Genomic DNA, 16,416 nt, shown 5'->3' on the forward strand with positions numbered 1-16,416 from the left:
TGGGCAGTAGCCTAACTTAGGATGTTAAACCAAAAAGTTATAATTCTATAAGAAAATAAATAGAATAAATTACATTGTTCTTTTGTGATAGCAGCAAGAAAAGTGAGTGTTTTCCTTGAGTGAAAAAAATTCAACAAACATTACTGCTCACTGTCCCTTAAGTGCTGCTGTCCATTAGTATTTACATATATATGGTATTGAGTACAGATTGGGAAGTGATGGGGGCTAGAGGAAAGAAGGGAGCATCAAGCACCACTTTACAAACTTCATTTACTATGTAACAAATAGGAACTTAGGGGGAAAAAACCTGCTCACAAGTATGTGAACCATTTACATCACAAGAGTAGAGTGAATATAGTATTGGATATTACTTTTCTTGCCTTACAGATAGAAAAAGTAATTCATAGAGAAAGGAAAATTGAACTCATCATTACCTTCCTCCCAGACCAGCTCCCTCTCCCAATTTTCCCACTTCTTCCAAAGGCAACATCTTTTCCCAAACAAATTTGAATTACTGAAGCTCAAAGCCACAAATCATTTTGAGATAGTTCTATCATTATCTATATTCGATCAGCTACTACATGTTGGTCAATTTTCCCTTATAATGTTTCCCATTCATTCCTCTAATCCAGACTTTTATCACCTTATACCTTGATGCCTACTAATTCAGGTCTCTGACAACTTAAATTCACCCTACAGCCTGCAATGAAAAAACTGTAATACTTCTGTGAATCAATGATCTCATTATGGTGGTTACTCCCTTCATTGATGCAAATAAGACTAGTCACCTTCCTATGCATTTCTTATTCATATCATAATTCAATTCAACAAACATTTATTCAGTGTCTACTATGTTCCAGGCTCTATACAAGTGCTGAGGAGGAAATAATCCTTGTCCTTACAGAACTTATATCCTCCCAAAAATACTTGTGACAGGCCTTTCTCTTCATCTTTTAACATTTTCTGGGTACTCATTCCTACTATATGCCTGAACCATCTCCTTTTCCAATCATACATTTTCTTAATGCTTCCTTTAATGCCATTTTTGAAAACAAGGCATTATTAGTAATCTGTAGGAGTCCATTTATACCTGCCAAGCTTCTCCCCACTGTCTTTCAGGTCATGGAAATTTTGATTCTTCAGAGATAATGGTGCTCTATTATTTGTAGCTATAATGCCTCACCAAGAGAATACTGGTGTTAAAAAGATGGACTTTAATGTTGAGAAGCAGCTGGAGATTCCTCAAAGTATTATATAATTTCCCAAATGTAATTCAGTGTACTCATCTTCATTTGAAGGCCATCTTTAATATCTAACCAAGATATATATACTCATAGGCTAAATCAATGGGCTGCCCATTCAAGTATTTGTCATAATCTAGGAAACAAGCATTTTTTCCCAATCATCTGACTTTTCCAGCATCAATTATTAGGCCTTTTGCTTTTGAATATTAGTGGATCTCAAGGACTATGTATGGAGTATTCCAGGATTTAACAAAATTAATATAATATTATATACAATCAGGGTCATCTGGAGAACCTAACCATCTACGATGAATCTCTTTTCTATTTGGACTCTGTGAGGGACACTCTATGCCAGTGATAAACAAACTTGTCAATCATATTGCTTTATATCTCCAATGACATTGAGAATCTAAATAACTACAGCCAAATTAATATTTCCAAACATCCATTTCATTGTGTTAAAAAAAATCTATAATCACTTCACATTATCTAGAATAATAGTTCCCAAGAGTATTTAATCACACCCCATCAGTAAAATATATTTTGAGCATACATTCCCAGTATGTGCATATGGGAGTGTACGCTCAAAATATTATTCATATTTAAAATAAATTTAATATAAAAGATTATTTATAAATAATGTCTAAATTAAATTAGCACTACTATACTAAGAATCATGTATATTATAAATGTACACAAAAATTAGATAATTTTAAAAACAGTATTTATATGAGTCATAGAGTCAACAGAATCACTGGAATTTAGTGAGTGACATGACCAGACCGTTAAAAAAAAATCAGTTTGGCAGCTCTATAGAAGATGCTTTGGAGAAAGAAGAGATTTTAGATAAGATGTCTATTGAGAAGATTACCAGGGATGTGGGCTTGAACTAGTCTTTGTGGCTGGTATAAATAGAAAAAAGGGGCCAGATATAAGCAAAAGATTTGACAGCTAATTGAGAGAGCATGAGGAGTCAAGGATGATAATAAATTTGTGAAGCTGGGTTACTGGAAGGATTACAGTATGCTACATGTACATTTGGAATGAGAGACTCGGTTGTGAGGAGAAAGATGATGTAATGAGGTCTGAGATGAAGTCACAACCCACCTATGAGCACTCATTTTGAGATTCACAGGGTTCAACCCAAAATGAAAAAACTTGGAGTGATAGGGTAGGGGAGAGAGGGCAAAACTTTCCTCTGTAGAAAAGCTTGACCTTTAGAGGGCACCCATCATAATCAGTAAATGATCTGGGGAACAGGGATGGGTATAATTGAGGATTTTCCCAATGGTACCTATACAGCTGCTGCTGTGGAAACCTCAGTAGTGGTTGAGTTATATTTGCTCTTAAGTACCTATATTCAACTAAGAAGAAAGTTAGTAGAGGAAGAAAGAAAGGTAGAAGAATTTTGGGAAATATATATATAAGTTGGCTATGTTAGAGAAAAATCTCAAAGTTTGGGTATCATTGGGAAAATAGCATAAAATTCATTTTCTACAGACACACACACTGAGTATATGTGTATACATATATACATATAGAATATGTGGATGTACATACATGTACAGAATAAATCCAAGGAAGTTAAGAAGGGAAGGCACATAAGTAGCTAGGGTAACAGAAAAGAGTGTCACATAGACAGGACCTAAACTGAGTCATGAAGGAAGAGAGGATTTATAAGGCAGAGATGAAAAGATCACATTCTAGGAATCAGAAATGGCCAATACAAAGGCATAGGAAGGGAAAATGGAGTGCTATGTGTAAGAAATAGGAGAGGACAATTTGGCTGGATAGCAAAATGTGTGAAGAAGAACAATTTAGCTATATTGGGATAAACTTATGAAGGACTTTGAAAGACAGATATAGGAGTTTAGATATTATCGTAAGGGTACTAGAGTGTCACTTGATTTTATTGAGTAGGAGACTGACATGGTCAGTCTGAATTTAGGTATTCTCTTTGGCCTTTGTGTTGAGGATAGATTGGAGTAGAGGGAGATTTGGGGCTGGGAATCCAGTAGTCCAGGAAAAAAATGATGTAAGGCTAAACTAAGATGGTGACTATGAGTAGACAGAAGTGGTGAAATGTGAGAGGGAGTTGTAAAGGCAGAAACAGCAAGATTTGATGACAGATTAAATATAACACCAGGACTGAACTAGCGGACTAGAAGAAATGTTCCCTGGACAGAAATAGGAAAGTTTGGTAGAGGGATGAATTGTTTTGGACAGTACTGAGTTTGTGATTCCTATTGGAAGTGCCATTTGAAATGTCCAGTAGCTAGTGATGTGGAACTGGAGTATAAGGCTGGACATATGGATCTATGAGCTATAAAAGCTGTTGAGGTCACTGAGAGGATACACAAAAAAGCAGAGACACTTGAAGTGTATCCCCAGTTGATGAGTAAGCAAGAGGAGGTCAGACAGAACCAGAAAAGAGTAATTCTTCCTGAATCTCTCTAATACACATTGCTTAATGGGGACAGGGTATCCAGACCTAGGGAAGAGAAAGACCTTCTGTACTTAGATCTGGTCAGACCAAATATTTAGTTCTAGCCATGACATTTTCAAGAAAAGATAATTGCAACTAGAATGCAACTAAAAGAAAAGCCACCAAGATAGCAGAGTTACTGGAGAATATGCTATAGGAGAATTAGTTGAATGTTTAACTTGGAAAGGGGAAAGCTTGAAAAAGTGTGATCACTCTCTTCAAGTATCTGAAGGATTATCATATGAAAGTTGGCCCCAAAAAGCAATATTAAGAGCAATGGATCCAAGAAGACAGATTTAAGATTAATTCAAGGAAAAAGACTTTTCTAAGAATTAAAGTTATCCCAAGTATAACAAGCTGACCTGAAATACAGGGAATTGCCTATCATGGGAGGTCTTCAAAATGGAAGCTGAATGATGACTTTTCAGATATGTTACAGAAGAACTTTCTGACCTCTGAGATACCTTGTAGATCTAAGGTTCTGTCTGTGTGTGTGTTTGTGTTTGTGTGTGAGAGAGAGCACATATTATAATACTTATATACACACAATCACACCTCCTCAACTAGATTCAAGGAAAAAGGCCAGATCTTAGATTTTCTTTGTATCACCTAAGAGTGAGTGCCATGTACATATATAGTTGTCTTATTTTTCATAAAAGCAGATTTAGAATTAGAAGAAACCATAGCTAACTTTATCATTTTCCAAGCAGGAAAACTACAGAAAGTTGACTTGGCCAAGGTCACACAGGTTGTAAACAAGATTCGAATCCATGTTCTTGGTCTCCAATCCAGGGCATTTTCCACTAACCAGGGCTGCTTTCTTGAATAATGAATAAACATAAACTTACTGGGAGGTGGGACTGGGGAGGGAGGAGTGTTCACCAAGCAAACCACTGGGGGAAATCAAAAGTAGAAGCTAGCTTTCCATTTCCTAAATGCAATGTGCTAATTCCCAGCAGGCAGAATCTGGGCTGAACAGTGAGCTGGTTTTTTGATTTTGGGGTTGTTTTGTGTGTGTGTGTGTGCGGAGGACATGATTCTTCTTCTGTATATTAAAAGAGGATGATGTTCCTTCTCAGAGGAGAGAGAAAAGATTCCTTTGTGCTAGGGTTGGTGAAAGTGTATCTGTTTTGGGGAAGGACTATAGTTTTCTTTGTAAGCACTGTGGGCTATTAGTGTGGGAAAAGGAGGCTTGTTAGATTTCACTGTGACCGACCATGATGGAGATAGATTTTTACAGGCCCAAAGTTTCTGGTTGGGGATTTGAAGGAGGAATGTTTGCAGTATGCTCTGCCCTGAATGGGAAAGGTAAGGGTCTGTGTTATAATGGTTCACAGAAACTGTGAGGAAAAGAATAAATGAAAAAGAAATGTTTCTTATCCTTTCAAAGCAGATAGGGAGATTTACCATTAATTCACTTCCTCTGAGGGTCAAATATCGATTTAGGAGGATGTTTTTCTTATGGGTCACAAAACACAGAAGAAAAGTAAACATGGACCAAAAAACTTTGCTTTTGAGGTGCTGTGAGACTGACAAGATTTGATTCACTCAGCAGCAACACATAGAAGGCTTCATCAGTGACAGGCTGATCACTACCTTCCAAGCTCCATAAGGAAAAGTGCAATTTTTCTGTGAGGCAAGTTTTTCATGTGTTGATGACTAAGAGAAAATAGAAAGGATTTGGGGCTTATCTGACATCCAAATAGTCATTCATCCAGATATGTATCAATAGCTTAGCGTCATAGTAGTAAATTAGTATCAGTAATGAAATAGAATGTATATTGAAATAATCCTAAAATCAAGATTGTAAGTGCTCATCACAACACAGAGATTGCTATAGACACTAAACTTAAAAAAGAAAGAAAAGAAAAGGTATTTGTGCACAATAGGGATTACCCTAAATCAGGTATGCTTAATTTTTTGTTTGTTTGTTTCTTGGACCTGGCTTATGTTCTCGTTAGAATGTTTTTAGATCAGATAGGATTACAAAGGAAATGAATTATACTAAAATATAATTATCAAAGTATCTTTTAAAAGACCAGTTCACAGACCTCCTAAAATCTAGGCCTTAAAAAGTCTTTGATTTATTTATCTTTCATTTTGGTCCCAAATATAAATCATTAGCTAAATCGTTAGGGCTAAAAGGGCCTTTACTGATACCTAGTCTAAGCCACTCATTTTATACAGATAAGGAAATTTTGGCCTAGGGGTTCAATAATTTGTCCAAGATTACACATGTAGGAAGAGGCCATAGTTGTGATTCTAATGCGAGTTTTCTAACTTCAAATCTAGGACTTTCTTTATTATACTCCACTATATTTAAAGTCATCTCTGCTTTAGTTCCCCTAAACAGCCCTCTTCTCATATGCCATCATCCTGTCCCCCAACTAGTACAACCAGGACCAAATGTGAGACTACTTTAGAAGAAGAGAATTCCTGAGAACTGAACTAGAGGCCCCCAACGAATAAAAATATCCCTTTCCTTCTGAAGCAACAGCTGAAAAGTCTCAAGAAAACTACAAAAAGAGTAGTAGCAGTAGCCTAACTTCAGCTGTCTGAAAGGTTCTTGAAAACATAGAGGGGAGTTCATGTGTATATTTTAGGAAGAATGTGGTAAGTTCTTGGATAAGAGAAACTGATGGCAATTTATGTGTTTTATTCAAAAACTCAGAAATGTTTTCTTTAAGGAGAAGAATGACTTATGGGCCAGAAGGTTTATGATTTTTCAAGTGTTAAAGCATTATAAAATTTTCTATGTGGATAACTGGGGCTGTGGCTTGTGAACTTATAAAAAGCAATTAATTAGTTTTGTGGTGGTATAGTGGAATGAGTAGTGGACCGGAAATCATAGCATTATGGGATGTAGTCTGGAAGAAGTCTTAGAGATCAGAGTCCAAATCCAGGTCATCTGAATCCAAATCTAATGCTCTTTTTAATGCTTTATGATGTCTCAGGAAACATGGATTCTAAACATCAACTCTATAGTTTATTTGCATGACTTTGGGCAAAGTGGTTTCCTCTCCCTGGCTTTCATGATTGCAGCTTTGGACTAAGTGTGCTTCTGGAATTTTAAGTCTAGAATAGAATCAAAATACATTAAAGTCCTATGAGTAACATTAGAAGTTGGAGATCAAATCAGTCCTGATCCATAACTAAAATGTTACCTCTGGCAAAAATACAGTGTAGAAAGAATCAGCATGTGTATAAGCAACAGAAAGTACAATTCAGAAAAGTTACATTTAGTATGAAAAAATAACAAGCTAGACTAGATAGCCTTCAAAGAGGAAAAAAAAGTTTGATCCTCTCCGAAGTACAAGCTATCAGGCAGCTGAAGTGCCGGAATTCACCCTACCCTTTAAACAAGCTCCAGTAGCAGCATTTTTCTCTTCCCCAAAAAGAAGGCTCAGGTCAATGCAACCAGATTGGTCAGCTTAGCAAAGACTCTGAGGATGGACGTTCACTTCCACCACCACTACACAGGCATATTCATATTGTCCTGCAGAACTAATCTCTTATTCAGTGAATTTTAACCTTCTGAAAAGGGGGTAGGGTGTCAATTCATTCACCCCCTCTGAACATCAATCAGGGGCTGGCATTACAACCCAGCATTAACTAGGAAAAAGCTCTCAATGTACACAGGCCTCGATTTATAGCTGCCTGCTGCCTTCCCAAGGGCCTTTGCCAGAGGCCATCTCTCACCCAGACACTTCTAGCTTTTGCTAGAGCCTTGTTCTTAAGCTTTGTAGCACTCTTACTTTGCTTTGTGGCCAGGAGAAGAGCACTCAACGATGTAGCAGAGGAGCCAACCACAATAAGCTTACTAAGTCTATGCCCAAAATTTTACCACCTAAAAAGTACTTTTTTATTACAATAAGAATTTTATTTGAGTTGTTTTTATCTGTTTCTGTTGCAACTAATTTTTACTACATTTTTATTTGAATTCTCTTTCTACTATTCTTTGATTTGGTAAATATTTTACTTCCTCAAGACCCTAGTTATCCCCTTAAGGGAGTTCCACGCCCCACTCGCCCCCCAAAACACATGCATACACATGAATACTTTGAATACACACATGCAACTTGTGTCAGTGGGGCTTTACTTAATGCTCCAGTTCAGATGGGCGCCAAGACTCCAGTTAACCTATGTAGGCTTCCCCTAACTGTACTCATAACCTAAATCTATCAATCAAGGAAGGGCCAGGAGTGCCAATCTCACTCTGCAACTGCTAAAACTGAATCCTTTTCGCCCGTTTTTTTTTTTTTTGGGGGGGGGTAGGATAAGTGTAGGGTCTCCCAGGAACAGTTCCTGCAAGTAAGAGTTAGCTTGGAGGTTCTTTTTTCTAGGGGCGCATAGCTTGCAGAGGGCGAGTCAAGACCCTCGGGACCAAGAACAGGTTGCTCTCCAGGTGGGCGCGCGCCCAGCCTTCTAGTCCGCGGCACCAGGGAACGTTCTAACCCGTGGAATGCTCTCACCCGTGGAACGTTCCCAAAGGCTGAACCTTCTAACCGTGGAACGTGAAACGTTCCCGGAGAACCCTTGAAAAGCTCGTTCTAAATGGTCTCCGGGCGCCGCACGGGGCTCCAGGAGGAACGGAGCAAGCAGCTCGCTTTTTGGTCAGTGAAGCCAAACCATCACGGTCGTCTCCACCTACGGCCACCAGAGACCGGGGAGAAAGGAGAGGGAGAAGGAGGACGAGGAGCCCGCTGCCACTTACCAAGTCCACTGAGGTTTTCCTCACAGGAATACCAGATGCCCGTGTGGAAATACCTGAAAAGGAAACGGTCGTCGCCGGTCTCCCAGCTGTAGTGCACCCCGTGGGAGCCGGTCGTGTCGTTGGCCGTGCTGTTGCCGCTGTAGTTGAGGCAGTTGGTCTTCTTGTCTCGGCCACAGTTGGGCTTGGGCACCCGCTGGGTCCCCTGGCACCAGTGCGTGGTGAGGAAGGCGGTGGTGGAGAAGAGAAGAGCCAGCAGGTTCAGACACACGGCCAGCAGGGCTCGGCACCGGCGGCTCGTCTTCATGCCTCTCCGCCCTCCTCGCGGGGGAAAGGACCAAGCGAGCCCGAAGGAAGCCGGGGCTGGGGGCAAGCAAGCTGGTGGGTGAGGGTGGGCGGGCGGCTGTGGGCGAGGAGAAGTTCTCGGAGCCTCGTCACGCGCCCTTCAGTAACCAGTTTCCCCTCGGCAGAAACTCTCCGTTTCTTCCAATCTGTTGCTGGAGCGGCTCTGCAAATGCTGCAGCCGGGTCCCCATCTTCCTCTCAACTTGGGGCGCTCTCAAGGAGGCGGCCAGAGGGACGCGAGCGAGCCAGTTCTGAAGCGGCTTCCTTGCAACCCGCTGGGACGTGCGGGGCCGGAGAGGAGGTTCGGAGGAGGAGGTATAAGAGGAAGAGGAGGTGCAGGAGGAGGAGGAGGAGGAGGGGATCAGAGAAGCTCTGGCTGTCTGGCCGCGAGCATGGAGAGGGAGCGAGTGAAGGAGCGAAGGAACGAACGAACATCTGCTAGCTGGAGGCACATGCCAGAGATGAGGATGCGCTGCCGCCTCCTGCTCCGTGGGGAGACACCTGCAGGCTGCGGGACGACATTGTACTCCAGCTTGGAGATGGGATGGATTAATCAAGAGAAACGAGGATGGAGTCAAGGCAGCTGGGGTAACTGCGGCCCCCGCCCTCCTCTCCCCTCCCCCGTTCTCCCTTTCCTTCCTTCCTCCGTTTCGCCCCTGGAATTTCCCTCTGTACACAAGGCGCTAAATCACCCTGACAGTCTGAGAACCGCAAGCCCGGGAGGACTACTGGGTGTCATTTGATTTTCAAAAACAGTAATTATGTCGGCCTGAGGAGCTCAGCTGCCCAATCTGCGGCACCGCTGTTTTCAGCCTCAGCACCCTCTTCACATACCCTCTTGACGTTCACCGGCTTCCTGCCCTGATCCTGGGGGAAGAGGTAGATTTAATGATTTTGAAGCTTTCGTTCTCTCTCTATTGGGGCCCGGCTTAAAACAAACATCACAAAATGTCAAGATCAAAAAAAGTTCCAAGATAGTTGAGAAGGACGTTCCGCGCTTATATACAATGCACCTTGTCTGTGATGAGCAGACAGAAGCAAGGCGAGCCTTGCCAATTTGTCTTTTATTCTAGTCCCTGTCTAGGTCTCCACAAGCAAGGCCTTTAAATAGCCACATTTACTGCATTCCCCGATTCTAGATGATCCCCGCTGGAAGGGACTTTGGAGATCATTCTAGTCCAATCCCCTCATTTTATCGATGAGGAAAGTAAAAGCCCTGAAATGAAAAGCATCAAGGTCACAGAACGAATAAATGGCAGAGCCAGGTATTCTGACTAAATCCAGTTCTCTCCGAAATGCCACAAACCTTTTCCATAGTCTGTGTTGCCCTTTCCATGGTCTTTCCAAAGCACCTGGTAGAATTCCTGACATTTTGAAAGTCATAAAGGGTTCATTAGGAACATCGGATATAGTGGGTAGAAAATCTTTCCTGGGACTCAGGAAGACCAGGGTTCCAGCTCCATCTTCTAACATCCCAGCTGTGTGACTCTTGGAAAGTCACAACCAAGAAATTAGAAACTCTCTATTGGTAAGGGGAGTTTTCTCCTATAAAGTTTTCAAACACCAGTGAAATCACAAGCCTGAATAAAATTAAAAGTTATCCATGAAACTGCATAAAGATATATTATCCCTAAGACTGGGGGCTGGTCTTTTCATTTCTAACCCACCACTTGGATAAGTAACTTCATTAGCCTCTGACACAGTTCACCCATTTATAAAATCAAGAAAACATTTTACTAATGGACTTATGTAAGGGTTCAGGAGAATGCTAATTAAGTTCAATAGGGCCTCTTCCATGGCAGAAAAGTATCAAAGAGGTATGAAAAATTGCCACAACTTTTCTCTAGGCTGCTTTTAACTTGGAGGTATTTCATCAGGTTGACCTACTTTTTTTTTCTTTTTTATCCAAATTTTATTTCATTGGCATAGGAAACTTATAGTGTAGAAACTCTCCACTAATATAGATAGGTGACTCATCTGGAACTTAACAATTTTAGCTAGTTGCCTGGGGCACTGAACATTTAAGTGCCTTCCCCCCTGATTACACCAATCTATGATAGCATATATGACAAAGTAGAAATAAAACCCAGGACTGCTCTCTAAGCATTACAACTAACCTACCTTTCTCTTCATCATCATATTCTATCTAGGCAAAGCTACTGATAGCCTTCTATGTAGCTAATTGTCTGCCATTTCATTAATCAAGCAATAAACATTTATTAAATACCTACTACATGTATATGTGTATATACACATATATGTGTGTGTTGTACAGATATATACCAAATGATAACACATGTGTATGCAATATATGTATATTACACACATATATATATATACTACACACACATATCTTTTTATATATACCATATAAACACTGTACTAAGTGCTGATATTAAAGGAGGCAAAAGACAATTTCTGTCCTCAAGGGCAGGCTTTTCAGAGAGAATGGGATTTAGTCAGAGTACCTGGTTCTGCCTTTTACAATCTAGTGGGAAGATAATACACAAACAAATATATATAAAGAAAGCTATATACAATGTAAATAGGAAATAATTAAATGGAAGAAAGACACTAGACTTAAAAGACATTGGAGGTTTCCAGTAAAATATGGGATTTTAAGTTAGGACCTAAAGAAAAGGAGGTCAGTGGTTGGAGAAGAGGGAGAGCATTCCAGACATGGGAAACAGCCAAAGAAAATGCCCAGAATAGATAGATGGAATATCTTCTTCATGGACCAGCCAGGAGACCAGTGTCATTGAATCAAAGAGTATGTAGTGGAAAGTAATGTCTAAGGAGATTAGTAGCAAGCCACTATAAAGGGATTTGAATTTGAAACAAAATATTTTATATTTTATCCTGGAGGTGATAAGAAGTCACTTGAGTTTTGTTTTTTTGTTTTTTTGTTTTTTTTTTTTGAGAAGGGGGAGATAATGTGATCAGATATGAACTTTGGAAAATCATTTTTGTGACTGAGTGGGGAATGGATTGGACTGGGGAGAAAGTTGAGGGCGGGTAAACCCACCAGCAGGCTGTTGCAATAATCCAAACATGAGGTGATGAGGGCCTGTGCTAGATCTTTTCATTTATTCACCAAATATTTAATGCATACTATGTTCAAAGTACTATATTAGGCCCCAGATATAGAAAGATTAAAAATCACACAATCCCAAGGATTTCAAGGAGTTTACAATTTGATATTAAATTTACTAAATACACAGCTAAAGATGACATGAGGCTGAATCCTATTTGAAGCATATTATTCATGGCAATGTGGGGGGGGAATGAAGGAGAGGTCACTATCAGTTTGAGGGAGAAAGGAGGAGGGAATGTAGATTGAGGGAAGATTATATGAAAAATAAAGCACCTAAGTTGAGCTTTGAAGGAAAAGAGGATTTTTTTTATCTATCTATTATCAATAGATAATGATAACGACAGAGTGCATTCCAGGCATTGAATGCATTGATTGGGGAGATGACCTGAATATTTGGAGAGGGGCAGGAGCATAGAGGATAAGATTAAGTAATTGCTCCAATTTAGCTGGAACATAGAGTGTGTAACAAGGAATAAAGTGAAATAAGACTGCAAAGGTAGATTGGAGCAAGATTTAAATGTCAAGCTAAGAATTTTATATTTTAACCTATTAGCAATATAAAACTGAAGGTTTTAAAGAATTGCATGCTCAGATATGTACATTAGAAACATTTTGGCAGCTCTTGTGGTTCAGTCATGTCCAACTCTTCATGACACCATTTAGGGTTTTCCTGACTAGATATTGGAATGGTTGACCATTTCCTTCTCCAGTTCATTTTACAGATGAGGAAACTGAGGCAGAGTTAAGTGATTTACCTAGATTACATAATTTGTAAGTGTCTGATTTGAACTCGGGAAGTGCCAAATGATTTGAACTCTGGAAGATGAACCTTCCTGCTTCAAGTCCAGCATTCTATCCTACCCACTTTGCCAGCTAAGCTGTCCTTTGCTCATTCTGAGGTTTCAAGCTTGGGAGATCTCTGCCACAGAATTACTATTTAATGTTTTGTAAATCTTAAAAGCTAACTTTAATATGAATTGTTATTAAGTTGGGAAGAAAGGGAAATTTAAGTAAGGAGGGAAAGGGATATTACTTATAAGTGACAAGATTCATGTACCAAGGTTTGAGGCTTATATCTTTAGAGAAAAGAGAAACCTTGGAGTTCCTAGTCTAGTACCTTTACAGATATGGAAACTGAAGTTCAGAAACGTTAAGTGACTTGCCTAACATCAGATAGGTAGTAAATTGTAGAACTAGCATCAGAACTTAGGTTCTTTATGTCAGACTATTTATATAAGCCTAAATTATTTTTAGTTATAGTGCTAATCTTTGACGTTTTGTACTGTTAAATTCTAACAGTGCACATAGATGTATCTTATTTTAAGAACCAGACTTATAGAACAAACAAATTAGAGGGTATTAACAGTTCAAAAGGATTCTTCATGTTAAAGAAATCTAGCAACAAATGCTTTTTATAATTAGAACATTTTCTAACACACCTAAAATGTGATTCAATTTAATCCCCCCCCCAAATATATTTACACACAACACTTTTGCTCATTTGGCAAAATAACTATCTGTCCATCAACTGTCATCTGTTTTAAAAAAGATCATATTCATTAATTTTATACTATATAATATCTAGCATTAATGCCAGGGATATAAATGCTATATGTTAATTATTATTTCTTGATGGTTTTTATTTTTTAATTCATTTGAATTTGATCTAAGGTGTGAAACACTTTGAACTAAGGCTACTAGCTTGAGGAGTATCACAATTTCCAAAATTCAAGGTTAATATGCAATGGATTTTCATCTAGTTAGTAATATATATGCTCCTATTGCCAAATCCTTTCATTTTGCTTTAGCGGCTCCTGTTTCAGCCTGGGGGTAGGAGAGAGTGCTCTATTGCAGGGAATAACACTGGCAGGGATCCATACTGTGTATATTGTATAATTTAAACCAATACCCCTAGGTCACTGGTTTTCCAGTTTTTAGTAGTTGTAGAACCTTTCTACAATTTAAGCTCTTTCAACTTTAGTTCCAGCACTAAAATAGTGCTATAGTGGATTCTGGTATTGATTTAAAAAAAAAAAAAAAACACAAGTTAATATGTCCTCCATGACCATTGTTTCTTTCAGGGAACTCCCAGAGTGACATTTTATAGAATCCTGGGATTCTCAATGATAACACAATTTATCAACTACTAGACTTTAGCACTTTCCAGGGTATAGTTATGCAATCTGAAAGTCAATTCAATTCAATTTATAAAGTTTTTATTAAGCATTTACTATGTGTGTAGGGGGGAGAGACAATGGTACTAGGCCCTGGAGTTTAAAAAAGCAAACAATCCCTATCTTCCTTTCATTCTACTGGGGGTATATAACATTTATTATAGTAAGTAAATATAGAATATAAATAGTAATTTCAAGAAGTAGAAAACGGCAAAGGGGTTAGGGTCAAGAAAAGCTTGGGAAGCAGGTGGAATCCTTGAATTATGTGCTTTGAAGGAAAGTGGGCAGACAAGGGAGACACTCTTTGCAATGGCCTGGAGGCAGAAGGGGGACTGGAATGTATTGGCAAACAGCTGGAAGACTAGTTTCATTAGAATGGAAAGTATATGAAGGATAATAAAATAAAATAAGATTGCAAGGTTGGTAGGAACCAGATTATGAAGGGATTTAAATGCTAGGCTAGGGAGCTTAGATTTTAGCACAGAGGATATATGGAATCAATTGAAGATAAAAAAAAATTGAGTAAAGGGTTAACATGATCACATCTGTGTTTTAGGGATATTAGTTTGACAGCTTTTTGGAGGCTGAATTGAAGGAGAGAGTGAATGAAGAGGAAGCAAGAAAACAAATTAGGAAGCTATTATCTAAGTTTAAACAGATACAATGAGGGGCTGAACAAGAGTAAAGACTATGTAAGTAAAAGAATACACAGACTTGAGAATTCTTCAAACGTTATGATGGACAAGATTTAGCAGATGATTGTGTATGGGGTTGGAAATAGTGACAATAAAAATGGCAATTAAGTGCGTGAATCCAGGTAAATGAAAAGCCGGTGGCAGCATGAATAGAAATGAGGAATTTTGAAAAAGGAATAGGTTTGGAGGGATATAATGTTACTTCCATTTAAAACAGGAAATTTTAGGTACCTAGGATACACTAGTGTCACTTGGAATAGTAATGTACTATGACATGGTTGTGGTTTAACTCACCTTGTATTCATAGGTATCTCAAAAGAATGTGTTAGCACTGGGGTCTCCCTCATGTGAGTGTTACCACTGGTTTTTGTTCCCCTGGAGAGAGAATGCCCGTGCCAAAGCATTCCATTTTAACATGGCATTCTACCTTCTACCCACAAACCTTTGCACAAGGATTCTATGTTCTCCCTCCTCACCTGAACCTTATAGAGTTTCTTCCTTCTTTTCAAAGCACAGTTCAAATGGTACCTTAAATCAAAATGTCAGTTTGTAAACTATGTCATCCAGAATTCTGAGGGAAAGGGGAAGTACTAACGATAATGCTTGGACCAGGTGGTGGCAACATTCCCAGGCATACTTGGTTCACGTTCTATATTACCTGTGCCCATACATTCTGCTCATTGTTATAGATTCTCTGAGTGAGGAAAGCTCAACTCACATCTGAGCATCCTCTCTACAGTGTTCCCCAACAGATGGATGATGCAGTCTCCATTTAAAGACTTCCAGTAATGATGAATTCACAACTCATATTATAGCCTATCCTACATTTGAAAGGCGCTTATTGTTAATAATAATGTTACTGTTGTTATTCAGTTAGTTTTGACTCTTTGTAACTTTATCTTGATAAAGATACTGCAGTGCTTTGCCATTTCCTTCTTCAGCTCATTTTATAGATAAGGAAATTGAGACAAACAGGGTAAAGTGACTTGCCCAGGATCACACAATTAATAAGTGTTAGAGGCAGGATTCAAACCTCCTGCCTCCAAACCAGTACTTGTTCCACTATGTCACCCTGTAAAGACGTTTTTACTTGCATCATGTGGCAATTTGTCTCTGAAACTTTTGCTCTTTTTTCCTTTTGAGCCAAAAAGAGTAAGTCCAATCTCAAGAGGACAAAGGTTTGTCAATAATGTATCATTATCTCCAAATTCTTACTTTTGAGGAAACATTACCTGAGTAGTCTTTTTTGGTTTTTTTGCAGAGGAGACAAAAAATTCTGTTTCCATATGGCATAATAATGTACTTAGAGAACCCTCCAAGAGTCGGCAAAAATACTGGAATTATTATTAGATAGAACAAAGTTAGCAGTATATAATATTAATCTGCAAATATTATTGGCATTTCTACATAGGAGAGGAAGAAACAATAATAAAAAAATTTAAAAACACGTTTTTAGGAGTTAACTTACCAAGAAACTAAAATTTTTATATGAAAAAAGAACAAAGCATTATAGAATTCAAAATGGCAGTTAATTGAAATAGATTCAATATTTTTGTTTAAGATGTGTCACTATAATAAAAAGTTAAAACTAAGTTAATTTGCAGATGTCATGCTGTGCCTGAACTGAGTAGTTTCACAAAATCATTTTATGCAATCCTGGAAAAGCTTA

The 16,416-nt window shown here is 38.7% G+C and overlaps 1 protein-coding gene across 2 annotated transcripts in view; it reads right to left on the reverse strand.

Moving 5' to 3' along the window:
• The window catches only part of GSG1L (GSG1 like), a 361,289-nt gene extending 352,168 nt beyond the window's left edge, over nt 1-9,121 (reverse strand). The window contains exon 1 of one of the 2 annotated variants that reach the window (XM_031962802.1): nt 8,444-9,121. In XM_031962802.1, the coding sequence (XP_031818662.1) occupies nt 8,444-8,747 (304 nt within the window). In that variant the 5' untranslated portion in view covers nt 8,748-9,121. The remainder of the gene's footprint in view (nt 1-8,443) is intronic. The other variant, XM_031962806.1, reaches the window with a different exon arrangement.
• Between the last annotated feature and the right edge of the window lie 7,295 nt (nt 9,122-16,416).

The sequence above is a fragment of the Sarcophilus harrisii genome, chromosome 1 (assembly GCF_902635505.1).
Source record: "Sarcophilus harrisii chromosome 1, mSarHar1.11, whole genome shotgun sequence".
NCBI lineage: Eukaryota > Metazoa > Chordata > Mammalia > Dasyuromorphia > Dasyuridae > Sarcophilus > Sarcophilus harrisii.